This window comes from Mustela erminea, chromosome 1 (assembly GCF_009829155.1).
Source record: "Mustela erminea isolate mMusErm1 chromosome 1, mMusErm1.Pri, whole genome shotgun sequence".
NCBI classification, from domain to species: Eukaryota; Metazoa; Chordata; class Mammalia; order Carnivora; family Mustelidae; genus Mustela; species Mustela erminea.
Genome location: NC_045614.1, coordinates 78,733,243 through 78,760,217, shown reverse-complemented (window position 1 = coordinate 78,760,217; position 26,975 = coordinate 78,733,243). Strand labels below are relative to the sequence as shown.

General features: G+C 42.6%; 2 protein-coding genes across 7 annotated transcripts in view; both read left to right on the top strand.

Moving 5' to 3' along the window:
* The window catches only part of RARB (retinoic acid receptor beta), a 725,834-nt gene that overhangs the window by 628,105 nt on the left and 70,754 nt on the right, over positions 1 to 26,975 (top strand). For all 6 annotated transcript variants that reach the window (XM_032327731.1, XM_032327902.1, XM_032327988.1 and 3 more), the window contains one exon: positions 977 to 1,118. In XM_032327731.1, the coding sequence (XP_032183622.1) occupies positions 977 to 1,118 (142 nt within the window). The remainder of the gene's footprint in view (positions 1 to 976; positions 1,119 to 26,975) is intronic.
* On the top strand, positions 17,435 to 18,292 carry LOC116581149 (transcription factor BTF3-like). Its single transcript, XM_032328239.1, has one exon. The coding sequence runs from the start codon at positions 17,551 to 17,553 to the stop codon at positions 18,037 to 18,039; it is 489 nt and encodes a 162-aa protein (XP_032184130.1). The 5' UTR covers positions 17,435 to 17,550; the 3' UTR covers positions 18,040 to 18,292.

Genomic DNA, 26,975 nt, shown 5'->3' with positions numbered 1-26,975 from the left:
TTTCAGCCAGACAGAAATCTTTGCACCTATCCTTAACAAATAGATCTGTAATTTACCAGCCTTCTCCAGTCTTTACAGAGCCCGTGTCCAATCAATCGTAAATAGTAGGTCAAACAAAGTTACATTTCCCAAGAGTGTCAGAGGACTCTTAGGTAAGCTTGTCACAAAGCCAGTGCTTCGGAACCGTGCTGCCCCACAGAACTTTCTGCCATGATGAAGATCTTCCATACATATGGCTATCCAGTGTGGTAGCTATGAGCTACCTGTTGCTCTTGAACATTTGAAATGTGGCTAGTGCAACTGAGGAATCGATTTTTAAATTTCATTTCATTGTTACTAATTTTCATTTAAACACCTCTATGTCTTTAGTGGCTACCATTTTGGACAGCACCACTCCAATGTGCTATTAAATGGGCAGGTCTTTTTATACCTTATTTCCAATCTTGGATAATATTTTTCTACATACTCTATAAGTTAAATTATATTTTAAATATTGTAATGAGCTAAATATGTGGGAAAGAAGTGGAAAAGACTTTCTTGAGAAGACCTCATTCTTCCCTGAATCTTATCATTTCTTTTGCAAGCGTAGTGCATCTGATATTGGGTTTCTTGATAGTGGGCTCACCTGAAATTTTTCTGACCAGCAAGGGAACTGCTTATGAAGTTAAGCCTGTTTGGAGGGAACCCATCTCTGCATTATGTTTTCCAAGTGAATTAGCTTGGTATTCATTTTTCCTTCAGCTAGATAATAATGGTCATGTCTAGTTTTGATTAAAAGGGGCTTTCTGATTTAAAACAAAGGGAGAGCTGACTATTAATATTTCACAAGGATTTTAAGGCTCAAATACGTTGACTTTTCAGCTTCCATCACTTCATGAGTCAGACCAAGCAATCAGTGCATTGATAAGGCTGGCTTTGATTTCTCATGAAACTTGGTAGTTTTACTTAGTCTTCTCATCTTCTCACTTGCTTGCAGGGCTTTTTCCGCAGAAGTATTCAGAAGAACATGATTTACACTTGTCACCGAGATAAGAACTGTGTTATTAACAAAGTCACCAGGAATCGATGCCAATACTGTCGACTCCAGAAGTGCTTTGAAGTGGGAATGTCCAAAGAATGTAAGTGGAGGCTCAAAAAACTTTTTTTCTGTCATTGTCTTATCTATAAATATGATTTGCTCAGCTTCCAAAATCAAGTCGTGGAGGACATAGTATGTGGAACTCGACCTGACACTCAGGATAGATTGCCAAGGCTAGGTGTAAAAAGAGATGGTAGGAAAACAGAACTGTGGGGATTTTCAGATTACACTTGAGTAGCAGTTGGGGAAAAAGACAGGAGCTGTGTTGTTGATGGCAGATTTGTATTCCAAAGCGGTACTAACTCCCTGGGGGTTTCAGAGCCACTGGTAACTCAGATATATCACATAGCCACTTAGAGACTCCCATTTCCCCATCCTGACAGTACGAACAAAAAGTTTTGCCTGTATCTGGGAGAACAAAATGAGATGAGAGGCATGAATATTAACAGTAGTAATAACCAGCCCTTTTTCAGAGGGAAGGGGGCATAAAACTTCTGTTGTGGGAGAAATATTTAGAAACTCGGTGCATTGGCATTTTTCCAAACTTGATTTAGCTTTTTTTTCCTCTCAGCCACCCCCTCCTCAAAATAATTAAATGTTTTTTAATGCAAAAGAGAACATTTTAGTAAATTAAAAACTAGTGGTCCATAAACATCTGATAATGGGGACTTGAAATATACATTATTTAATGCAGACAGTGTGTACACTACAAAAAACTTCATTACTTGCATTTCTCTCTTTGGTGCTTTCACGTGGAGGGGACGGGAAATTGACGGGCAAATGGCTTGGCTCAGGCAGGCCAAAGGAAGACATACGGTTGTGTGCATGGTGAAGCACCTAATGTGATTGCTGCTTCCTCATTCAGCCCATGACTTGGGGATTTGTTGAAGGCAGACTGTGAGTGAGGCACCGGGCTTATGGTGTGAGGGGGTGCTAGTGATGCCTGAGACATGTTCCCTTCCCTGTAAGATATGAGACAAAAAGCGAGGTACTGGGACCTGGATGGCTGAGTCGATTAAGCGACTGACTGTTGATTTCGGCTCAGATCATGATCTCAGGGTTGTGAGAGGGAGCCAGCCCTTCATCAGCCTCTGCTATCAGTGGGGAGTCTACTTGCGATTCTTTCTCCCTCTTCCTCTGCCCATCCACCCCGCACCCCCCCATGCTTTCCCACTCCCTCTCTCTTAAAAAAAAAAAAAAGCCGGGTACTTCAGCCACAATCTTACAGGCTGGCTCAAAGATGCATGTTACAGGACAAGGGCTCTTGGATTTTGGAACTGGGACATGTGGCCATTGGATGGTGGGGAGACTGAGGAGGGAATGGCCCTAGAGCCAGGCAGCACTGCCCTGAGGGTGCTCAGGTGGTCTACTGGCTTTTTCTTGGAGTAGCTTCTAGAGGATGTTGCCCAACATCCATTCCATCCTTCACCTTTCCTAAATGTACCCAGGGTTTAAGATGCTTTTCCACTTCTTGGGTTTCTATACTTGAGGAAAAACAGCAGGATTGGGAACAATTCAGCTGACTCAAGCCGAGCATCCTATTGTGTCCAAACCTGTCATATTCTATTACTGGTTCATGGTGTGAATATGTAACCTAGGCCAGTCTAATGAGAATGAATTCAAAACTTGTGCTTAGTAGCCATGAAAGAGAGAAAGATAAATTAGACTTCATCAAAATAAGAAATGTCTACTCTTCAATGGTTACTATGAAATGAATGAAAACACAAGGCACACACTAGGAGAAAGTATTTACAAATTGCACATCTGATTCAGGACTCGTATCTAGAGTATACGAATCTCTAAAAACTCAATAAATAGAAAGAAAATAACCCAATTAAAAAAAACAAACAAACACAAGTGCCCTTCAAAAATGCCAAGATTATGAATGGCAAAGACAAGACTGAAAGGCTGTTCCAGATTAAGAGAGACATGCAAGTTATATGCAATGCATAAACCAGATTGGATCCTGGGTCAGAGGAGAAAGCAGCTGTAAAGGACATTATTGGGACAGTGAGTGAAATCCGAATATGGACTGTAGATTATAGCAATAATATACAACAGTATATTATTATATACTAAGAACTGTGAATTAGATGAAGGGTGTACAGGGGTTCTCATTCTTGTAACTTCTGAGCAAATTTGAAATTTTATCTTGATAAAATTACCTAAACAGCACCCAAGACATGTGCTTAGAATATTAGGACAATTTCTGATGCATGTGAACAAGGAACCAAGTAGCCCCAAGGGCCCATAGTAGCTATCCTTCAACTCCAAGGGAATTCACTTCTAGGACAAAGCAGGCACTACAGTTGGAAGAGTGGAAGGATAGTAGAAATTGGGCCCTGAATGGCATTATCGAATTGCTAAACCAGCCGGCCCTAAATCTCCACCTCCAGCTAATTTGATTATATTTTGCAAAGAGGTACCTATTAAAGCAGTTGAGGTTGGGGATTTATTTGTATTTGGGGTGCTGATGAACAAGAATGGACTGGGTAATCAGACAGGGAGGCATCCTGTCTGATTTTTTTTTCCCTCCAGAAAGTTCTATGTGTGGATGATGGGTCAGTTGACACATTTCAGCCAGTTCTCTTTGATCCCTCCAAACTTTAGAGCTATTGAATTACTTGAAATCAATAAATGTGAAGATGCAGAGCTAATATTCACTTAGCTTAGGCCCCCCAACCCTACCATGGAAGAGAAAATCATGACATTGCCCTGAAATAGCCAGATTTTTTTGCATACGTAAGTGAGGCCCACAGGATGATCCCTTGACACTCCATTTTTGGTCTGACATTCTGTAGACAAGACTGTCACACTGCAGTTCTGTGGGAGAATTTTAGTCTAGGCTGAAATTATAAATGAGTAAGCCAGATGTGGACTCAGGGTAAATCAGTACTTTTGCATTTATTTTGTGTGGGCTGGAGACCCATTTCCTGCTTACATTACTTAAAACCCATATCCTGCTGCTCTGTAAAAACTGGCAGCTTGGTTGCCAATTAAAAAAAAAATAATGTTTACACCCACAGGAAAACTCTAGTTTCAACCCTCAAGGAACTTATCACCTTAATTAGATTTAAAAATATAGAAATGAGAAGAAAATGGGATCATTATGCCCAAGTATACAAAAATAAATATATTTTCCTTAGAAGGAAATTGAAGAGAAAGGAATAAACACTTGGAGTATAGAGACTGAGGGTCTAATAGGATATTTTTAAAGTTGAAACAGAAAGAAGCAGGAAAATATGAGAATTGGTAACCAATTATACCACAGTATTCACAACTGAAACGAATCCAAGCATAATAGAGACTCATAGAATGTTAGAACTGAAAAGGGATCTTAGAGATTGATTTTCACTCACCTCTCTCACTTGACATCCAAGCACACTGGGACCCAGAAAGATGAAACGGTTTTCCCAGCAATCCCCAACTGGCTGAAGACAGAACCAAGATTACAGTTCAGCTCTTTGCTCTTCTGGCCCTGCTTTCTTGGAGGTACCAAGATTAGCAAGATTTGCATTCAATTCTTGCCATAGGTCATGAGGACTCAGTATGTGTCAGAACTTTGGGGATGCAAGTGACAGAAAACTCAGCTCAAACTTGACATAAGCTTAAAACATCGGCACAGGTACCTGGACAGTCCAGAGTAACCCATATGCATCCAACAGCTTGCGTACCTTTTCAGGGAATGGTTCGCCTTTGCCTCCCACAGCTATTTTTTACCGTGTTGATTTTTTTTCGGGAAGATTTTATCAATGACTACTAAAGATGCCACTAATAGCTGTGCCTAATAGTCTACCTGACAGAAAGAGAGGCTCGGGTCCTCATCATTCCATCAGTGCCTAGGACCTGGTTCTCTGGCCTCACTTGGGTCACGTGCCCCGTCTATCTGTCTCGCCTTAGGGATGGTGGAGGGGTGGATTGCTGTGATTGGCTAGGTCTGGATCACGTGCCAATCCCTGGAGCCCCTCATGGATGTTGACCCTGCCCAAACCAGGTGGGCTATGGGTGTGGGAGGAAAGCATCCCTAAGTGGGGAATCGGAAAGACAAGGTAAAAATTTACTCCATGCTCAGAAAGACCCATCAGGTCCCACGGTGCTGTTGTTCTTATTCTTTGTACTGTTGAAGGAATAGGCCAGGCACTACTTAACCATTTTTATTTTATTTTATTTATTTATTTGACAGAGAGACAGACAGAGAGATCAAGATTACAAGTAGGCAGAGAGGCAGGCAGAGAGAGGGGGAAGCAGGCTCCCCGCTGAGCAGGGAGCCCGATGTGGGACTCGATCCCAGAACTCTGAGATCATGACCTGAGCCAAAGGCAAAGGCTTAACCCACTGAGCCACCCAGGTGCCCTTACTTAACCATTTTTAATACTTTGTCCCATTCGATCCTAACAACAACCCTGTGAAATAGAGTAGATATAATCCCTTCCTTCCCCTTTTTTGGGCAGAAATGGAAGCTTAAGTATAGAGAGGTTAATTAGTTTGGGGTAACACACTTCGTAAGGGGCAGTGCTGGGATTTGGATCCCGGTAATAATAAATGCTACATGCCATAAAAAGCAGCTTTTAAAACTCTGACTTTCCTTTTTGATGCTATTGCAAGTGGTTAGTTAAACAATAATCATACTCCTTGTTGCATAGCAGAGACGTATACTCTAGAAAATTATGTGCAGATTTAATTTTTATGGCTCAAATTTGGTTTTCGATGAATAAGGGGATTTCCTAGTAAAAGAAATCCTTTAGTGTGGTGGATGGGAAAAGCATGATTATTTCTTCACGTTTCTGTTGTGTAAATGTTGGTGGGTATACCTTGTATTTTCCAAGGGCTTTGTAAAACTAGGGGAACCTTTTTGCAGAGGAATCGCTATTTGTCAAAGCACAGAATTTGAAAGTGGTAGCAGCAAGTGAAAAAAATCGATTTTCAGCAGCATTCTAAAAGTGGTACAAAAATTTATGAAGAACTTGGGGAGGAGGCAAAGGAAGCAGAATGACTCAAAGTTGAATGATGAGTTTCTGCCAGTGGGGTGGGAGGCTCAAAACAATGTCACCAGAGGAAAGTATGTGGCCCTAAAATAAGAAATAAAAAAGAGAATAAAGGAAGACATAAAATTTGGGATTGTGAAAGAGATGTCCGGACAAGCTTATGAGACAGATAAACCACTAATTGTCCATGATGGGGAAGGAGAAGGTTTAAGACGATGCCACATAGAGACCGTAGGAGTTTAGAAAGCCTGACCATGTGCATTTGGGTCAGTTACAGAAATCCAAATGAATAGCTCAAGTCCTTAAGCCAGGGATCAGGAAACTTTGCTAAAAGGGTCAAATAAGAAAATATTTTTGGCTTTGTGGGCTGTGTGATCTCTGTGCCTGTCACTATATCCCAGAAGGAACCATAGAAAGTACATAAGCAAAGATTGGTTGTGTTCCAATAAAACTGTTTACAAAAATAAGCAGAGGATTGGGTTTGACCCAAAGGCCACACTTTGCCTACTTCTGCTTTAGGTGGTTCACCTAGTGGTCACATGTGCCACTTATGGTTGCTCTGTGATCTCATGCTTAGCTCATCTCCCACTGTCATCTGCTCCTCTCCTACCAGTAGAAGCCCCAGCTTCCAGCCACACTGGGCCATGCTGACCCACGAGCCTCACGGCTCCATGTTTCTCTGGAGGCTGTGTCCTGGAACTGACTGTCTACTCCCTTCTCTTTCAGCTGAGCCCCAGAAGCTGGCAGAAATGTCATTTTTCTCTGGGCAGCCTCCCTGAACCCCAACCCGTACTCCACGTCATTCATTCTTCCCCATGTTCCTCTAGTACTTTGAATATACCCCCACAAACTGCAGACTCACTACCGTGTGAATCTTCACACACTGCTGAGGCTCCCTGGCTAGACTGATCATAAACTCCTAAAAGGGGCACCTGGGTGGCTCAGTGGGTTAAGCCTCTGCCTTCGGCTCTGGTCATGATCTCAGGGTCAAGTCCTACATCGGGCTCTCCACTCAGCAGGGAGCTTGCTTCCCCCTCTCTCTCTGCCTGCATCTCTGCCTACTTGTGATCTCTCTCTCTCTCTATCTCTATCAAATAAATAAATAAATAAATCTTAAAAAACAAACAAACAAAAAAAACCCTCCTAAAAGGCAAGGCAACCATCATGTCTTCCTCACCTTATAGCCCTGATATTAGCATGATGTCCAGTGAAGTTAGACTTGTCAAGTGGTTAAATGTGACTATTTATTTAAATTTTAAGTGGGTTCTCCCCGCAACAAGGGACTTGAACTCATGATCCTGGGATCAGGAGTCCAGTGCTCACCGACTGAGCCAGACAGGTGCCCCTGGCTGTTGTAAAAGACAACCAAATCCAACATCTCCCTGTCTTTCCTTCCTGATAAAGTGCCAGGGCCAAAACAGTTGTGGGTATGCACGCCCGTATTCCTCCCTCGGGCCTTCACTTACCGGCTTCGGACCCAGAACAAGTTGTGCAACTTCGTTGGGGTTGTGTTTTCTACCCGAGTAAAAGGAACTTTAGTATTGACTGGCGGCCTGGGCATGATGTGAGAACTAATGCTTTTAATCCTGTTTAGACAACAGTGTTTCTCCAATCAGCTTCCTCTTGCCAGTTCTCTCCCCCAGTGGATATTAGATCTCCTGGTGGATTTGCCATGGAAAATGGTTGAGCTGAACAGGCAGCTGTGTAACTGTGCATGTCACAAGCCTACAAAGGTGGAGAGGCTAACATGGACAAGGGGCAGGACTGGGGGCTCACTTGGCCAGTTCTAGGCCATCAGATTGCTCGCTGACAAGGAGGAGGATCCAGGGATGGGCTAGATATCGGGGTCAGGAGGCCAATAGGAAAATGAAAGATACAAAGTCGGCCAGAATCGAGACTCGTGTGCCATGATAAAGGGGAAATAGTGGGCTCTGGATGCTTCTGATATTCGACCAGGTTCCCCTGGGCCTCTGGCCTTCCAGATGGGATGCTCTCACTCCACATCTGTAACAGAAACTGCGGGGGTTACTGTGCCTGCCACCCCCGTTCTATTTCTTTTCTTTCTGAAAACCACTGGCCACTAATTCACAAAGGAACCTCTTCAAATTGCCTTTGAGCTTATGTTTATGTGGGCCATGCTTTGGAGTGGTGGGCAAAACATGTCTTTGATTTTGCTTGAGAACGCTGTTCCGTGTTAATTTCACAGCAGTCCCCCCGCCCTGTGGCAGCTGCATAAGTATATTTGTAGAATCAAGCAGTTGAATAATCTCTGTATTTGGGAATCCCTAAGTGCTCATTGACACCTTCTCATTTGGGGCATATTGAGCTTAAAAACAGCTTTAAAAGTCTCTAAATCCTGATTTCTCTGTTGGACATGAATGTCCCCATGGGTTGATTGGCTAGAATGAATGTGCTTTGCATGGACACTTTGATACCACCATGAGAGGTTTCTGTTGTTCTGTGTTTTGTTTCCCCTTTACTGTTAAACTTTCATTAAAACAAACCTTTTGGATTAAAGGTACTTAACCTCAGTTAAAATCACTTCTGTTGAGGCACAAATTATATCGATGTGCTCATTAGTTCTATGGCTGGATTTTACTGGCTTTAGAATGAGAAAATTCATATTGTAGGTTGCCCTGTGTGCTTGGGAAATTACATAAAAATCATCATCAGGGCACTTAATGTCTTTCTAATTTTAGTTTATTTCTTCATTTGTTCCCATGTTACGTCCTGGCTTGTTACTGTGTTCCCAGGGTTCAGCGTGAGGGTCTGTTCTGCCCTACGGAGAGGCAGCATTAACCCCGCGTGTCTCCTTTCTGCCCCATGCACACCCAAATCTCCACAGAGCCCCCCAGAAGTAAATGGAAGGCTGGAAACTGTATTTTTGTATCTAAAAACGTTGCGGAAGCTGGAAAGTAAAAATCTGCTGTCCCTTTCCACTTGCCAAATGTTACTGTTTTCCTGCATCTGTTCGGGAGATTAAAAAAACCCAATTCCGTTTGGGCACTGGCAGCCTGGTGATGTCAGTGCCACTGTGGGACTTCAGGCCCATTAACACTCAGACTGCAAAGGAAGTATTAAAATTCCTTCAGCTTTACTAACACATTTCTCCCTGCAGCCTGGCTCCTGGAAAAGGGACGCTCAGCACATTCTCACCTCAGAGAAAGGAGAAATTTCTGTGACACAGTAGGACAGAGCCGAGCCAAGGGAATAAAGGGCTGAGCCTGAGCTGGGTTCGAATCCAACCTTGTCCTCTGGCAGCCTCATCCTTGGCAAGAGGTGTCATTTTGTTTCAAGTTCAAGGAGCTCACCTACAAGGTAGAACAAGCTTGCTGGGTTGTTTTCTGCATCTCACCTTTGGGAGGGCGATGCATTTAGCACCCTGTGTGGCACACAGTAGGTGCTAAGTAATGATCGCTCTTTTCCCAGGGAGATTCTTCCTCTGATGGTGACAAGGCTCCGTTCTGTGCTCTGCCGTTGCTGCTGCCACAGCTGCTTTTTATTTTAATAACTACACAGCCCAGTTCCTTCTCTAGGAGAAAAGCGAAGGGCAGAGGCTCTCGTCATTTTGAATTGTTTATAACACCACCGTCTAGATATACAGCCCCAAATATTATGTCACAGCATTAAAAATAAAGCTTGCAGGCATAGTTTCTAAAATAAATATCCGCCTTCCTCAGCTCCTGGAAACTGGAAGGCAGATGGCTCATTTGCCCGGAGATGCTGGGACATGTGTAATCAGAGAATGGGGCGGGATCCTGGTATCGTGGAACCCAATCCATGGGGAAAACCGAACTGGGGTGTTAGAAAGGACGCCTGGGCCTCTCCCTGCACCAGTCAGCTCAAGGTGAGGCCATTGGGGTGTCCCGGGCAGTGTCCGCTTAGCACCTGATCACCAAGGAAGCAAAGTGTCTTTCAGTCCTTGCTTCCACTTTTGTTTGTCCCTAGGGTACATTCCATCTCTCCCCACCCTTTATATGGGACTCTGTGGCCCACCTTCTCCAAGTCCCTCATCTCCCTCCTTCCAACCAAATCTTATCCCTGGCCTACTTGTGCAGTCAGCCACATGGCAGGAGGGACATGGGTGGTAAGAGGGCAGTTGTTGGTCCCAGAGTGCTTCCAGAAGCGGAGTCTCCCACGACGTTGGGTCATCCCATGCGGCAGGTAGAACAGGAATAGTATTTGGATCCTGGGGGTCCTGACATCCGGAGAGGCTAAGAGACTTGACTGCCGTCACCCTGTTGGCTTTAAGGCATGGTCCTCATTCCCATTCCCGGGAGCTTTTCAACTACACTTTGCTTCTCTAACCACACTGTTCTGGTGTGGATTTAATGCCACCCGGCTAGTTTCAGTATCTCACCCATCTTTGCTCCCCAATCACATTTTCTGTTGTGTATGATTTAATTACACGAAGGTACAAGTTCAGTACAGGGTTTTCCCCAGCGTAAATTCTGTACACAGCCTGCAAAACCTAATTTGGGGGAGCACTAAACTTCATATGCGATCATACCAAATCAGAGAGTGATAAAGTGAGCCCTTTTCTGTATTCGTTTGATATTCGTATTACTGATGAGAAAATCTCAGTTCGGTGCTGGTACATCCTTAGTTCATACCTTTTAAGCCTTTGCTACTCCCTCTTCTTAACAGAGAGAAGACGGGCAGCCATACCTAGTTCAGATGAAATTTTATTTCAGAGAGGGATGAATGTTTCTAAATGGCCGGTCAGTACGTATTTGAGGCCTTACATGCCCCTCACAGTGTGTGTTGCTACTACTTGACTCTCCCACGGCTGCACAAAAGCCTTACGAAAGAGAGTGGTTTTGTTCCAGTAAAACTTTACTGAGGCAGTCAACCTGAAAACCTTGTTTATTTGTTACTCCTAACTCCTATTTATGTCAGACAATATTGCTTTTACTTTCACAGCAGTAATATAATCTGTAAATTTTATTTAAGCAAAACAAACAAACAAACAAACAAAAAACTCAATGTAGATAGAAATCCCAAGAGTAGAGTGGCCTATCTGTGAAATATCACGAGAGGGGTTTTACATGTTAGTTGGTCGGGGGTTCCTGTATCTTGACAGGAATGGAACAGACTCGGAGGGAGCCTCAACGCCTTCCAGAGCCCCTGTGTCATGTCTCAGTTGTTGGTCAGTAGCTCACTGACCTGCCTTTGTCTGGCTCCGGCCCCCTCAGCTCGTTCCCCATCCCCACGGCTCAAGGATGGGCCGCTGAGTCTTGCTTTTCTTAGATCCTCTGGCTTCGGTCCTGTCCTGACACAACAAAGGGTCACTGAAGGGGTGGATCCGTCCTGGTGGGATTTCAAGGATCAGGTGAACTGGTGGAGGGAATATGAGGAACAGGGCAGACCTCAAGTTGCACTGTTAACCCCCCCTCCGAAGAGCAGCAGGGAAAGGGAAAGTGTTGCGGCTTGAAGCACAGACTGGAGGGACAACTGATTGTGATCCTGGCCCGCCTCTCACACAGCGCTGTGTGATCTCTGTCAGGTGACTTCGCATCCCTGTGCCTCTGGTTCCTTGTCTGTGGCACCGAGAGGATGATAGTACCTACCTCGTATACGTGTGGGAAGGAATTCCTGAATTGCTTTATGGCGGGAACTAAAGGCATTTCTTCGCTGAGCATTAGCTCTCGCTCTTCCTTCTGCTCAGATAATGATCCATTCTGGCCTCCAAAACGTGGCCTTATAGGAGAGTCCTTCATGACCATACAGAACAGCTGATGCTCCCTACGGTCCTGTGGTCCTTTAACCAAAACAGCCAAACAGAAGACTCTTAAATTTGACATTTGTCCTTGGGGCGCAAGCCTAATACCCACAAAGCAAAGTGTCATCTCTGAGCCAGATAATGCCATGCCCTTCATGGCCCTTCCTCACTGACAGAATCCGTTCCAAGTGTATCAGCACGGGCAGCGCCCTGCACAGCTGGCTCAGCCTGCCCCAGCCTGCCCAGGACACTGATCTCCTGTCATGCTCCCCAAAACTCGAGTCACCGCAGACTACTCAGCATGCCTTTCATGGGAGGCAGCCTCGGGGTGTGTGTGTGTGCTGCCCTTTCTGCCTGTGATGCTCATCCCCGGCTTTACCTCCCACTTCTCTTTCAAGCCACCTTTCTCCTAAGTATGCACCACCCCCTTCTCTAATAACAGGAAGCAGGTGTGGGTCACCCTCAGCTCTCAACGGTGTGACATGTTATACTATGGCACATCTGTTGGATGAGTCGGAAAGTCAGACTTGCTTTTGTGTCCAGGAGGTAGGTAGGGGTGTGTGTGTGTGTGTGTGTGTCTGTATATGAGGGAGAGTAAGAAAACGTCACACGTGTTCTGTACGCTCACTGTGAGCATCCTGAGGGCAGGCACAGAGCCTCATTCCTACCTGAGTCCCCAACTGGAAACCCAGTACCTTGTACCTCATAGATGTTTCTGGAATGAACTGGAGGCAAAGAGCAATTGAGGAGTAGAAATTCTGAATCAGGAAGTTTCGTCTGATCTTTCCAAGAGTTAGAGATCTAAATCTGGTCCCACGGACACGATGAGCCTGTTTTTCCCTTTTCCCTTTTGCGTCCTTCCCTCAGCATGTACCATACGAGTTCTAGCACATAATCCCGTGCATGACAAGAAGCCTCACTGTTGTCTGGGTCCATGGTGAAAGTAACCAGATGGAGCTTGTAAATAAGTCCAGACAGGGAAGATTCGCTCCCTCTCAAAACTGTACACTGAAGGAAGAGAGAAACCAAGGCGAGGAGTATGGAACTGTACACACTTACACACCATATTTCATCAAATCTATAAAACTGTACACACTTACACACCATATTTCATCAAATCTATAATTTGTTAAGGCACACTATTATTTTATGTGCCACTAAAAACAAAACAGCACATGCCAAAGATGCCAAAACGAGGACATGCCAAAGATTGAGAGACAGGTGGCAATTTCAGAGAGGGAGAAAGGGAGAAACCAGATACTAGCGCTGTAAGAAAAGGCAGCATCTCCCATTCTGGGCTGGAAATATTCTATGTTTCCATCTCGAGCTATTTGTCATTCTGCTTTAAATAGACATTGATAAAACCTCAGTGCCCAAAGACAATCCCCGGCCCAGAGTTGACTGAATAAATATGCAAGTGCTTCTAAAATAGCTGGCAGAGAGCCCTTTGTTTGGAAACAAATGTCTCCGTGAAAATAGCAACCCGAAATTTCCCCGCAGTCCCTGTGTTCCGGGGCGATGAACATGGCCCTTTAAGTACCTTCTCCCAGTGACAGCAATTCTCTGGAGGGTGGCTACCTAAATTGCTCAATAAATCCGTGCATAGAGTACGGTCTGAATTTGCTCTTCCTGGAGTGGTATTGAGCACTTAAACCAGTTTCCTCTCCCTCTGCTATCGAAAAATATTAACTCTCACAGTTAGGTTATTTCTCTCATCTGTCTCCCTTTAAAGCTGGAAAACAAAGAGTTGAGCAATTATGCGATGAACTAGATTAATGGAGACAGGCGTCTTTTTATACTGGGACCGAGGAGAACGAACACCCTATTTCCTCACGAGGAAGAACGTTTTCGCCCCCAAATGCACGCTTGATCGTTCCGGCACTTCATTCCGCCGACATAAGATACCTACCTGACTTTTAGATATTTCTGATGGTTTTATCGTGAGGATAATTTTAGGGCAGAAATGTTCTGTTTTGATGTTGGAGAAAGCAAGTCTTCTGTTTTTCTTGTTTTTCAGGGTGGGGTGTTTTATGACATTGCTTGGTCAGGCTTATAAAACAGTGTTTTGATTCAGCAACATTGTTTAAATCCGTTTTAAAATAGCACTAAGGAATTCCACTGGCCTTTCAAAATGGATCCACTTAGGAGCGGGTCATATGATACAGCTCTTCCAAAGGGAAAGATAAAAGTTGCCTCCAGTAAACTCTGTTGGCTCAGGGGATTGAACGAGGACAGGAAGAGAATCAAGTGCAAAATGTAATGAGTGAAGGATTCCCACTTTGTGTCCTGGAAGTGGAGGGACAAAGTGCTTGAGCAATTTTAGACTAAATGGAAACTTGGCTCAGGCGCCCTTGGACTCTGAGCTCTCAGAAATGTGAAAATATGCAGGCTCAGAATGTACTCCCCGCCCCCCACCAGGGGATGTGGCCCAGTGAGTTATTTCTGGAAGAGAGACCTCAGGACTTCCTCCTGCCTCCTGGGGCTGAGCAAACTCTTGGAGATGGCTTTCCCCACATTCCCCAGTATGCTGATGCGATCCAGAGCTACACAATGCGAAGCCCCATTTTGTTTTTTTACAAACAGTGTACCTAAATAATAGAATTATGTCCATGAAATTGAAATGTGGTCCTTTCCTCCGCCCGAAAGTCTGACATTCAAAGGACGGACAACACCAAGTGTTGACGAGTGTGAAGCAACGGGAACTCTCTTACGTGGCTGGTGGAAGTACATAATCGAGCCAAAGTTTGGCAATATCTCCTAAAGGTAAACATACCAGAGTAGCTTGGTAATTCTAGTCCTGGGAACATCTTCAAAAGAAATGCGTGCATAGACCCACCAAAAGTTAGATAAAAGAATGTCGACAGCAGCTTATTCACAATAACCAAACACTAGAAACCACCCATATATCCATCAGCTGTAGAATGTGTAAATAAATTTTGACATAGTCAAATAATGGAATATGCACAGCAAAAAAAAAAAAAAAAAAAAAAAAAACGGAGCCTAGCCCTACTACTAGGTGCAGCAGCATGGGTGAATCTCATAGGCATAATGTTGAATAAAAGAACTCAGAATAAAAGAGAAAGTTCTTCATAATTCCATTCATATAAATATTAAAAATGAGCAAAACTAATCCGTGTGATGGAGGGGAGTGCAGTGGTCACTCTTGGGGCTCGGAAGGGGCACCTGGAAGCCTCATGATGTGCTGGACATTTTAATCCTTAACTGGTGTATACTTAACTGTGTCTATAATGTCTTAACCTCAGTTAAAAAGAAAAAAAAAGGATGGAGATGTGGAAGGAGTGTTGGAGAGCATCATGCCATCCCGTGCATACAGAAATTGTGTTATCACAGATGAGAAGTGTAACATCCTCTCATTAAAAGAATCTCCCTCCCTTTCAACACATTAAATTATCTCCAGAAAATATATTGACCTTTCTGCCTTTGCCTTTTCTTTTCATTTGGGACCTTTTCCAGTTGCAGCTTTGAATGCGTAAGGAGCACCAGAGATGGGATGTTATCCCTGATTTACTTTGAGTTTTCCTGTGGATGGTTATGTAATACCTGTAATCCCATCAACGCACCTAAAGAGCTTCTCCCTTTGGTGCCATGCACTGCAAATTAATAGCCCGTGGATCCATTTACAGCTTGTTGTGTTTTGGAAAACGGTTTCAGCCATCAAATTGTAAAACGGCTTTTAAAAAGATGAGAGTTGTTATTTTTAAATGTTAAATTAGCAGTCGGGTCAATAATTCCTCACAGATATGTAAGAAGACCAACATTGATTTATGAATCTGTGTAGATTTGAGCTGAATAATTAGCCGACTGTCCCTTTTTTCCATAATGCAAAAAAAAAAAAAAAATCAAAATAAAAGGTCTTTTCATTTTGATTAATTCATTACAGGCTAATAGGACTTTAGTAAGTGACCAAATTGAGACTGGTTTAAGAATTTAACAAGAATGTTTGATAGAATAGAAAACATACTTTTTTCCCCCCTTCTTTTCTCTTCTCTTTTCTTCTTGCTTTCACAACCAGCAGAGTCATTTCTCTGTGATACTGTTCAGATTGAAAGAAAGAGCTCTAGATTTACAGAAAGCCTGTCTTAATTTCCTTGTCCTTTTTATTAGTTTTAAAAAGTATTTAACATATACTGACAGCAGAAAAGAAGACAGTAAAAATTGCTATCCTTTCCTAATGCCCATTGGCAGTCCAACAATTAATTCAGCCTCAGAAATTTAGATATGAAGACATCGGTTTGGTGGGATGGATGGTACATTAGAGTTAATTTAGGGTATAGAATATGACTTTAAACATATCAAAACTAATGGAAGTAGCATTTCTGTAAATTGATAAATATAAACTCTGACCCTTTTTATAGAGATATATTTAGCTCTCAACGCCATCTTCAAAGAATGCAAAGATGTTTTATTTTTTTTAATTTTTCATTTTTTATTAACATATAATGTATTATTAGCCCCCGGGGTACAGGTCTGTGAATCGCCAGGTTTACACACTTCACAGCACTCACCATAGCACATACCCCCCACAATGTCCATAATCCCACCACCCTCTCCCTACCCACCTCCCCCCAGCAACCCTCAGTTTGTTTTGTGTGATTAAGAGTCTCTTATGGTTTGTCTCCCTCCAGATGCCATCTTGTTTCATTTTTTCCTTCCCTACTCCCCAAACCCCACACTTTGCCTCTCAACTTCCTCATATCAGGGAGGTTGTATGATAATTGTCTTTCTCTGATTGGTTTATTTTGCTCAGCATAGTACCTTCTAGTTCCATCCATGTCGTGGCAAATGGCAAGATTTCAAGAATGCAAAGGCGTTTTAAAAAGTATTATTAGAGACCTCTGGGTGGCTCACTTGGTTAGGTATCTGACTCTTGGTTTCAGCTCAGGTCATGATCTCATGGTTCATGAGATTGAGCCCCACAGTGGGCTCTGCCCTCAGCAGGGTGTCTGCTTAAAGATCCCCTCTCCCTCCCTCCACTTGTTCATGCTCTCTCAGTCTCTCTCTCTAAATTTTTTTTAAAGATTTTTAAAATTTATGTATTTGACAGACAGAGATCACAAGTAGGCAGAGAGAGAGAGGAGAAAGCAGGCTTCCCAAGGAGTGGAGAGCCTGATGTGGGGCTCGATCCCAGGACCATGGGATCATGACCTGAGCCTAAGGCAGAGGCTTTAACCCACTGAGGCACCCAGGTGCCCCTGTCTCTCTCTAAATTTTTTAAAAACATATTGTTTCTAAAAGTATTTTTTAAAAGATTACAACTCAACAATAAGACAACCCATTTTTAAATGGGCAGTAGATTTGAAGAGACTTTTATTTAAGATTTATTTTTCAGAGAGAGCGAGCAAGTGAGTTCAAGCAGGGGGAGCAGCAGGCAAAGGGAGAAGCAGGCTTCCCGCTGGGCGGGGAGCCCTATGTGGGACTCTATCCCAGGACCCTGCAATCATGACTTGAGCCAAAGGCAGACACTTAACCAACTGAGCTACCTAGGTGTCCCTTAAAGAGATATTTTAGGAAAAAAGTTAAACTAATGGTCAATAAGCACATGAAATAATCCTCACATCATTGGTCATTGGGGAAATACAAATCAAAATCACAGTAGGTATCACTCCACACCCACATCAAAAAGACAGTAACAGAGCTGCCATCTTGCGTCCCCGCGTGTGTGCACCTAATCTCAGCTGGTCCGCCCGAGACCCCCTGAGCGTCAACCCTAGTCCCCTGCGCGGTCCCATTTCCGCTCCAACAAGATGAAAGAAACTATCATGAACCAGGAGAAACTCGCCAAACTACAAGCACAAGTGCGCATTGGTGGGAAAGGAACTGCTCGCCGAAAGAAGAAGGTGGTTCATAGAACAGCTACAGCAGATGATAAAAAACTTCAGTTCTCCTTAAAGAAGTTAGGGGTAAACAATATCTCTGGTATTGAAGAAGTGAATATGCTCACAAACCAAGGAACAGTGATCCACTTTAACAACCCCAAAGTTCAGGCATCGCTGGCAGCGAACACTTTCACCATTATAGGCCATGCTGAGACAAAGCAGCTGACAGAAATGCTACCCAGTATCTTAAACCAACTTGGTGCAGACAGTCTGACTAGTTTAAGAAGACTGGCTGAAGCTCTGCCCAAACAATCTGTGGATGGAAAAGCACCACTTGCTACTGGAGAGGATGATGATGATGAAGTTCCAGATCTTGTGGAGAATTTTGATGAAGCTTCCAAGAATAAAGCAAACTGAATTGAGTCAACTTCTGAAGAAGATAAAACTTAAAGAAGTTACTGGGAGCTGCTATTTTATATTATGACTGCTTTTTAAAATTTTGTTCATGGATCTGATAAAATCTAGATCTCTAATATTTTTAAGCCCAAGCCCCTTGGACACTGCAGCTCTTTTCAGTTTTTGCTTATACACAATTCATTCTTTGCAGCTTATTAAGCTGAAGAAGCCTGGGAATAAAGTTTGAAATAAGATTAATAAAGTTCTTTGCCTAGGGAAAAAAAAAAGACAGTAACAGATACTGGCAAAGATAAGCAGAAATTTGGACCCTTGCACACTGCTGGTGGGAGTGTAAAGTGGTGGTAACATGGTGAAGCCACTTTAGAAAACAGTTTTGTCATTCCTCAAAAAATTAAACACAGAGCTTACCGTATAAGCCATCCGTTCTCTTATGTGTTTACCTGAGAGAAATGAGAACACGCATCCCCATAAAAACTTGAGAGGAATGTTAGCGCATTATTCATAATAGCCGCAAAGTAGAAACACCCGAAATGTCAATTAAGGGAGAGACAAATAGTACTTCCATGCAGTGGATTACTCCACCATAAAAAGGAATGATGTACTGATAACGTGGTACAACATGGAAGACCCTGGAAGACATTATGCTTGGTCAAAGAAGCCAGCCTTGAGAGGCTACAGACTACAAATTCACCTACATAAAATGTTCAGAGTAGGCATACTTCTAGAATAGTAGTAGTTCCCAGGGGCTGGAGAGATTGGGGAATGGAGAGTGACTGCTAATGTGTTTCTCTTGAGGGAGGAAATATTACAGCTTCAGGAAAATATTAAAAACTACTGAATTTCACACTTTCAAAAGTATGAGGATGTGAATTATATCTTAATTTAAAAAACAACTACCAAAGGACTATATATATATATATATATATATATATATATATATATATAAGGCTGACTAACTTAAGGGAAAAGAGGAAAATGAACTTTAAAGTCAGATGAGGTCACTGAGGTGTATGTATATTAGACAAGGGTCCCATTTGGTTGGTGTTCTTGGTAGAGCAAAACAGGGATGAAGTCAGTAGCAGGATTCTTGGTGTCCACAAGATGAAAACAGCCTCATTATGCTGAAGAATCACAGATTTTTCCAGACACTGATGTTGGAGATGAATGTCTCCCATGAGTCCGTATAAAGAGAGTACTGGGAGAGGTCATTTAGGATGTCCTTGACATTTTTTCATTGCTCTTCCTTAGGACATCCTTCCTTGTAGTTAAATCTCATCTGTTTTCCAAATTGGAATAAAAAGAGCATAGAAAAGCAAGACAATCTGTATGGCCCTAGACTCCAAAAGAAATAATTATAGACATGAAATTGAAGAGTCAGTAAAGATTGTCACCTCAAAACAAGGGTTAGCTGTGCTCCTTGTTCCATTTCAAATTTGATTGTTTACAAGCTCTCTCCTTCAAATGCTGCCTTTCTAGGTATCTCCTCAGTTTCTGTTTGATCTTCCCTTTTAAGGCAAAAATCGGTGGTATTTTAGAGCATTTTTCTATTTATCAAGGTATAATTTACATATCTTAATGATACAAAGCTAAAGTATACTGTTTAATAAACTTTGATAAAGATCTCCATCTTTCTAACCACCTTTTAAGTCAAGGTATTAGAACGAGACTAAGGGAACTTTGTGGGTTTGGAACATTCCCTGTCTTGATTTTGGTGGTGGTCACGTGTGAAGGTAAACCATTCTGATGTCTCCCATCAGACATTAGTTTTGCCTGTTGAACTTCATCTACATGCAATCATAGTCTACACTTTTGTGTTACGTGCTTTTCATTCATCACTATGTTTGTAGGATTTTTCAATATCGGTGCAGGTATCAGTTGTTCGCTCAGTATTTTGCTGAGTAGTAGTACTTCATTTTATAGATAAACAGTTCTTACCTCAGTGGATGTTAGGGTTGTTTCCAGTTTGGAGCTGTAATAATTAAAACTGTCATGAAGATCCTCATATATGCTTTGTTGGGGACATAGACGCTTACCTCTCTTAGGTACATACTCTGGAGCAGAATTACTGGGTCATAGGGGCACGTGCACATCACTTCATTAAAAATGGCCAGTTTTCCGAAGATTCTACCTACCGTTTATACTCCATCAGCAATCTGTGTGAATTCTATTGTTTCACGCCCTTGCCAAGCCTTGCTATTTCAGTCTTTTTAATTTTGACATCCTTTTGGATATGAAATGATATCTCATTAGTGGTGTTTGTTTGAATCTTCCTGATGACTGATAATATTACATTTCTAATTTTTTTTAAGATTTTATTTATTTAGTTGTTAGAGAGCAAGAGAGAGAGCACACAAGCCAGCGGGGGTGGGGGGGAGCGGAGCAGCAAGCAGAGGGAGAAGCAGGCTTCTCATTGAGCAAGGAGCTCGATGCAGGACTCGATCCCAGGACCCTCGGATCATGACCTAAGCAAAGGCGGACGCTTAACCAACTGAGGTATCCCAATGCAGCATTTCTTTTTATTTTAGCAAAAACTAGATGTCTTATTAAATTAGAAAATATAAACCAAGACTGTGCACAGTTTGATCTCCTATTTGTAAAAACAAAGCTTGGAAGATACAGATCAATATGTTAAAAGCTATTGTCATATTTTCTTGAGCTTATCATTGTTTCCATTTTATTATTTAGCCTCTGCACATTTGTTAGTTGTCTGATAAAGAAGAAAAGCTTTTTTTTTTTTTTTTTTTTTTTAAGGAAAGAGCTTAACTCAGATTGATCGAGGTAGAACTTCTGTGTCCCTAACTGTCAAGCAGTTGAGGCTAAGTAACACTGGGCATTGACAGTGCTGTAGACAGAAACGGTTGAGGAAATAGATACCAGCACTGTTCTTGCATTTTTCTGTTTCCTCAACAAGGGACAAATCCATTCCCATACATTTAGACATCTTAATTTCTGAGGATAACATCCATTTTTACTTCAGTTTAATAGACATAAATCAGGGGTCAGCAGACTTAAGCCTGTGAGCCAAATCTGGCCCACCGCCTGTTTTGATCAATAAAATTTTATTGGAATACAGCCACGTACATTCATTTGCATATTATCTACAGCTGCTTCCCTGCTGTAACAGCAGAATTGAATAGTTAGGACAGAGACCATACAGACTGCAAAGTCTCAAGTATGTACTGTCTGGTCCTTTCGGGAGGAGTTTGCCAACCCCTGCCATAATCCATTCCCTCTCTTTAAATTTTCTATTTTAATTCAATCGCCAGTTATGAGAGTTTAGTTCCATGCCAGACATATGTGCCATTTATAACTGCAAATTCGTTACTGTCCACTTCACAAGGTAATGTGCCTTACAATCATATCTTGGTAATTCAGTAGGGATCACATCTAATTTTAACTTTGGACTGGAAATTCATAAACAAGTCCTTTCCTAGTATCACCCCAAAATCTTTTCATGTTGGAGGAAAATTAAAAGGATTTTGTTCTGGATAGAAGTGCAGCGAACCATAAAGCCATCTCGCTTCTTTGCACACACACGAATGAGAACTTGAACATCCCACTGATGACTCTTTTTAAGATAAAATAAGTAGTGACTGAATAAATGGGCTTGATTTTCTTGCCTAGAAATTGTCTCTGAAAACCGTTGTAGAAGGAGAGAGAGTAATGCGGTGAGCGGTAGTACCAAAGCTGGAACAGGTAGCATCCCACAATGACTTCTCTTTGTCTGAACATTCACATGTTCTGGTAAACTTCATACATTATATATAATGAAATGCTTTAAAACTTAAAACCACTCGTGAAGAACATATTCCTCTACACCAGTGCCTTTTCTAAACAACCAAAGTGGAACTTAAAACTAAGACACTGGGGCGCCTGGGTGGCTCAGTGGGTTAAGCCACTGCCTTCGGCTCGGGTCATGATCTCAGGGTCCTGGGATTGAGTCCCATATCGGGCTCTCTGCTCAGCAGGGAGCCTGCTTCTCTCTCTCTCTCTGCCTGTCTCTCTGCCTACTTGTGATTTCTCTCTGTCAAATAAATAAATGAAATCTTTAAAAAAAAAAACAAAGACACTAAGTAAATTAGTGTGGTGTCTGGGACCATCATAAAAACAGACTCCAATGCAGAGAACAGCCACTGTCTATGTTTAGTAACTTGTCATATGAAGATCTACGTTTCTATTCTTTGTGAAAATAAAATCTCAAGAGTAGGAAAAGCTGTGAAAGTACTTTAATGAATCCAAATGCTTAAGAAACAGGAGAGGTCATTATGGTGAGTTTTATTGGCCCATGGCTACCGAGGAAGTCCGCCATTGGGGGACATGGTAGGACTTATCTCCTGAAATCCCATTCCCCATGACTTCCCACGTGCTCAGAGCCTATCTCCAGTGGAAAAATGTACTCGATGCAGATTCTTGTGCCAGTAGAACTTTCCTGACCTACTTAATGTTCCAACTTTGCTCACCTAAAAGATACAACCATCTTTTCTAGAGTTTTCTCCTTGAATCTAATTATACAAAACCGGGGGTGCATGGAACATCGCCTCACATCCAAACTCATTGCAGGGGTTTCTGCTTCAAGGGTGAATCAACTGAAGGAAGCTGACAGCTCCTAAGTTATTCCTGGGGTGTCTGACAGTTTCTAGGATGTTTAAAAAAAAAAAAATGAGAGTTACTGGGGCTTTGGTTCTCCTGGACTGTAACTCATTAATAAATGGAGAAGAAATCTGTGTACTAGGCATGAATAGACCTTCTGTAGCCTCTTTTAATCATGGTCTGTTAAAAAGCAATACACTGAGAATCCCAAAGTTGAGACAGAGGGAGTGGCCATGCCCCTCACTAGCTGGGTGACTATGGCAGGTTACCTCGCTGGGCATTACACATCTGTAACTCTGGGCCATGGAGGTGGTGATTGGTAGGATCCTTTTCAGACGTCACCCCATCTGAGACAAAAGACTGCAACATTTCTTTAATTAGAATCAGTAAGATCTCTTCATTGGAAATCATATTTACTTCCAGGACACAATTATAGCGAAACCGAATTCATACTGTGCCCTGCTCCTAAAAGTAGACAGAATTGTCGAGCAGTTTTGGAACATGTGATGTGCCAAGATTGACTTTTATTTCTCTTTTTTCTTCCTGCGTCACCTCTTAATGTAGGGCGTGCTATGAAAGAGTAACACCATTTTCGACATGAAGTACCCGACACAAAGAGGTTAATTATCTTGCCCAAGAAAATATATAATACAAAATAAGCAGAAGTAGTCGCGAGACAGTTACGGGCTTGGCATAAGAGAAGTGAAGTGGTAGTTGTGTACTCTACAGTTTCTAGGGCTTGCACATGAATATGTAGATTTAAAAATCCTTAAGAAGATTTATATTTGCCCAGTCCTGAGACTCTCTAGGCAGTAGTTGGGAAGGGAGAAATGAAGAGAATGGGTGTAGATAATCTCTAAGGAGGAGTGAGAAGCTGGGTGTATTTAGGAGTAGGTGACAGTATTCACCCATCCCCCACACTCCAAGTCTTAGGCAAAGCCCACTCATCACTGGCTGCCCATCCTTGGCTTTGAAGGGTTCTTCACCTAGTAGTAAGGTTTTCTTTATAATTCCATGAAAGTAAAGTTCCCGGGGAAAAGTGGCAGGTTCAGTTACTTTTTTAATATTTTCGAGGAACCAAGTGTTCGCTTTTTGATTTGGGGGCACTTGGCAGGGAGAGCAAAGATGGAGAACATGGGTAAGGTCTGGCCCAGAATCAACCATGGCACAAAATTTGGTCTGGAAGCCCAGCTCTGGAGAAGTGAGAGGTCTGCAGATTCTCACAGAGCTCTGAGCAGCCCCATTCCCGAGGAGCCTCTGTCCTGTTCTCCATGCCCTATGCCTATAGTAGACCTGTATGTTTGGGTATTATGAGGTAAGGCCCTACATTCTTGCTTCAGGGTTTTGTCCATAGAGCAGGAGACCCAGGCTGGCTGGTCTCCAGGAGTCCATCCAGGCATGGCTTCAGTAGGCACTGGATAAGGAACAAATGAATGCATGATTAGAATCCAGTTTGAATGGTCAGCATTTTTATGGAGCTATCTAGAATGTTCTCTTGCTCACCAGAGTTCAGATTTAACACATATAAATGTTTCAGCTGGTGACAACTTTGCTCAGAAGCCCAGTACCCAACACAAAGTGATGTCACGATAAACATGCGCCTGAATGTATTGAAAATACCTCTGGCTTCCAGTAAGTTCTGCTGACTTAATCAGAAGCATTTTCTCTTTATACATGAGAAGTTGAGGATGTCCGTCCAAGGGAATGCTTTTTCTTCTCATGCTTCTACTTGATTTCTGATCTCTTGCTTTCCTCTTGCAGGAAAAATCAAATCCTTATCAGTGGGAAGGCTTTTTTTCAGATACACAGTTGAAGTTGGGCAGTCACTGTTTAAAGAGGGCATGGGGTCGGGTTTTAAAAAGCAAATGGTCCTTAACATGAGCAATCATCACCTTCAAGCAGTGGGATCTTGGCAAGTATCATGGGAAGCAAACAAGGGGGATACTGAAAAATCCAGTAAGACTCAGGGATATAAGATGTATACAATGAAATTTGTATTTTCATTGACTTTCATTATTAGCCGTTGACGTGGTTAGTGTCCACGGCTAATAGTGTGGTACCAGAAATAGAACGTGGGTGCCCTGCTTCTGAGGAGAGCACCCTTACTGCTGTAGCACCCCACTCCTAGGAGAGCGCTTCACCAGCTGAGCTAAATAAACTGCAAATGAGGAGCATCTAGAAGTCAGGGACCGTGTCTACCCCATGTACTTTATACAGCTTCCTCAAAAATTGCTTAACAAGTGCTTTTTGAAAATGATGAGGAAAAAAGCTTACCTATCACTTCCCTTTTTGAATAAAAAATCAGCCCTCACTCACACTCTCAGAATTGAAAGGGGAGAGGGGAGAATAACCATAAAACTTCTGCAGTGATTTTTACACTCTTTCTCTTTCACAGGACCTATTAGTAACATGGCATAATTTTTTAAACGGGCCATTTTTAGCAGAAGGAAAGAAAAAAAGTCTCTCACTCCCCTTCCTGTACAAAGTACAATTTGAAAACTGCCTCTGACAAAGTTGTAGCATCGCATCCTATGGGCAATGCCTAAGGCGGACGCACATTTAATTTTCTGTGGGTTTTCGCAGCTGTGACCTCGATACAGAACAGGTTGCTCATTGTGGCTGGAAGGGAATTTGTTTAAAAAGTAATGGGAATTCTTGAGCTAAGAAGGGTTTTGAAGTCAGAGCTAAATGAAACGCTGCCTTCCCCCCCGCACAACGTGTGGCTGATGCGAACGCTTGCTTTCGGAGGAGTCTGAGCATGGATAGTCACCTGACAGCACTAATGGAGTCAGAAAGACACGCAACCCAATCATGGTGACCTACTTTCGTTGCCACGGCACCCGGCCTAAACGTTCATTTTAAACGAACGCCTTGAAAATTCAGATTGAACAAAAGGTAAAGCGCATTAGTGGTTTCTTCAGCTCTCTTTAGTCAAGGTGTTGGCCCAAAGAGGAAGATCAAAGGATAATTTAACCAGAACCTTTTCCCAGTAGGAATTAGGGTTAGATTTGAAAAGGCCCATTGTTACTGCCATCTTCTCCATCTTGGTTGGAATAAAGATGAGGCTCCTGAGTAACTTAGTACAAATCCTTTTCATCTCATAAAGGCAAGCATTACAACCGTAGTCTAACAAACACGTTCAAAAGAAGTCCTTTCCCCACCCCACCCCCACTCCGTCCCTCCCTCTTCTCTTCATTTTGAAAGGTTTGCTTTTATGGCTCTGGGAATACAATCCGAAATTAGGATTTCTGTGGAAGTTTTCAACTTTCAGGTTATTTCACAACCTCATAAAGCGTTCTGACAGATCTCTTCAAAAACCCCCAAATGTGTAGTGCTAAATGGATGGCCCAAAACACCAGTACTCGCAGAATTCCCAGAGGCTGTTTTCTTCTGTCTGTCTTGGAGTAAAGCAGCCGATATTCATGTCAAGGCAAAAACAAGATACATAAAATTAAAGCCTGGTGTCATTTTGAAGGAAGAAGCAGAGGCAGGAGGGGTAGAGAGAGAGCTGGCGTTAGAAGGAGCAGAGAGGGGATGCAGGTAGGAAGGCGACGGGTAAACACATATGTGACACCAACTTGCCCCTGTCTCCTGTCTTCAGTAGGAAGGTTCTTGAGGTCAGAAATTTTAACTGCATTGTTTTCATAAACCTCCTCCTGTGTCCCCGGCAAATACAGTTTCTGTCTCATGAGTTCACTCACTTATTCACATATTTCTTGAGTATTTACCATTTGGTCTTCCAACCAAATGACTGATAGTATACCAACATATGACCTGCACTATAGGTCATATGTTCTAAGTCCTGAGAATCAACTTTGAAAAAAGCCCTTGTTTTCATGGAGCTTTTGTTTGGGGTGGGGGGAGAGGATAGCCAGATGTTATTAATCAGCAATTTTCCATAATACATCACATGGCCATCACTGCTTAGAACTGGGCTGTACAACATGGTAGCCAATACTTATGACTCCTGAGCACTTAAAATATAAAGAAAAACACAAAACAGAGTATTTGGGGCCTATGGGGGCTATTTAATAAAGGATGGACAGGGAGGGTCTGTCTGGCAAGGTACTATTCAGGCAGGAAGTGAGGGAGCAAGCCAGGTAGATACTAGGGAAAGAGAATTCCAGGCAGAGGAACAGCAGGTGCAAAGCTCCAAGCCATATGCTGAAGGTTGGGTGATAAATGAGACAGACACGATCATGGCTGTGCTCTTGGAGCTTTCATTCTGCAGGTCAGGTAGACATTAAATTAGGAGGCAAAGAAATACATAGTCAGTTGCCCCTTGAACAACGCATGGGTGAGGGGCCCTGACTGCCTGCACAGTCAAAAATCCTACTGGTGACCAA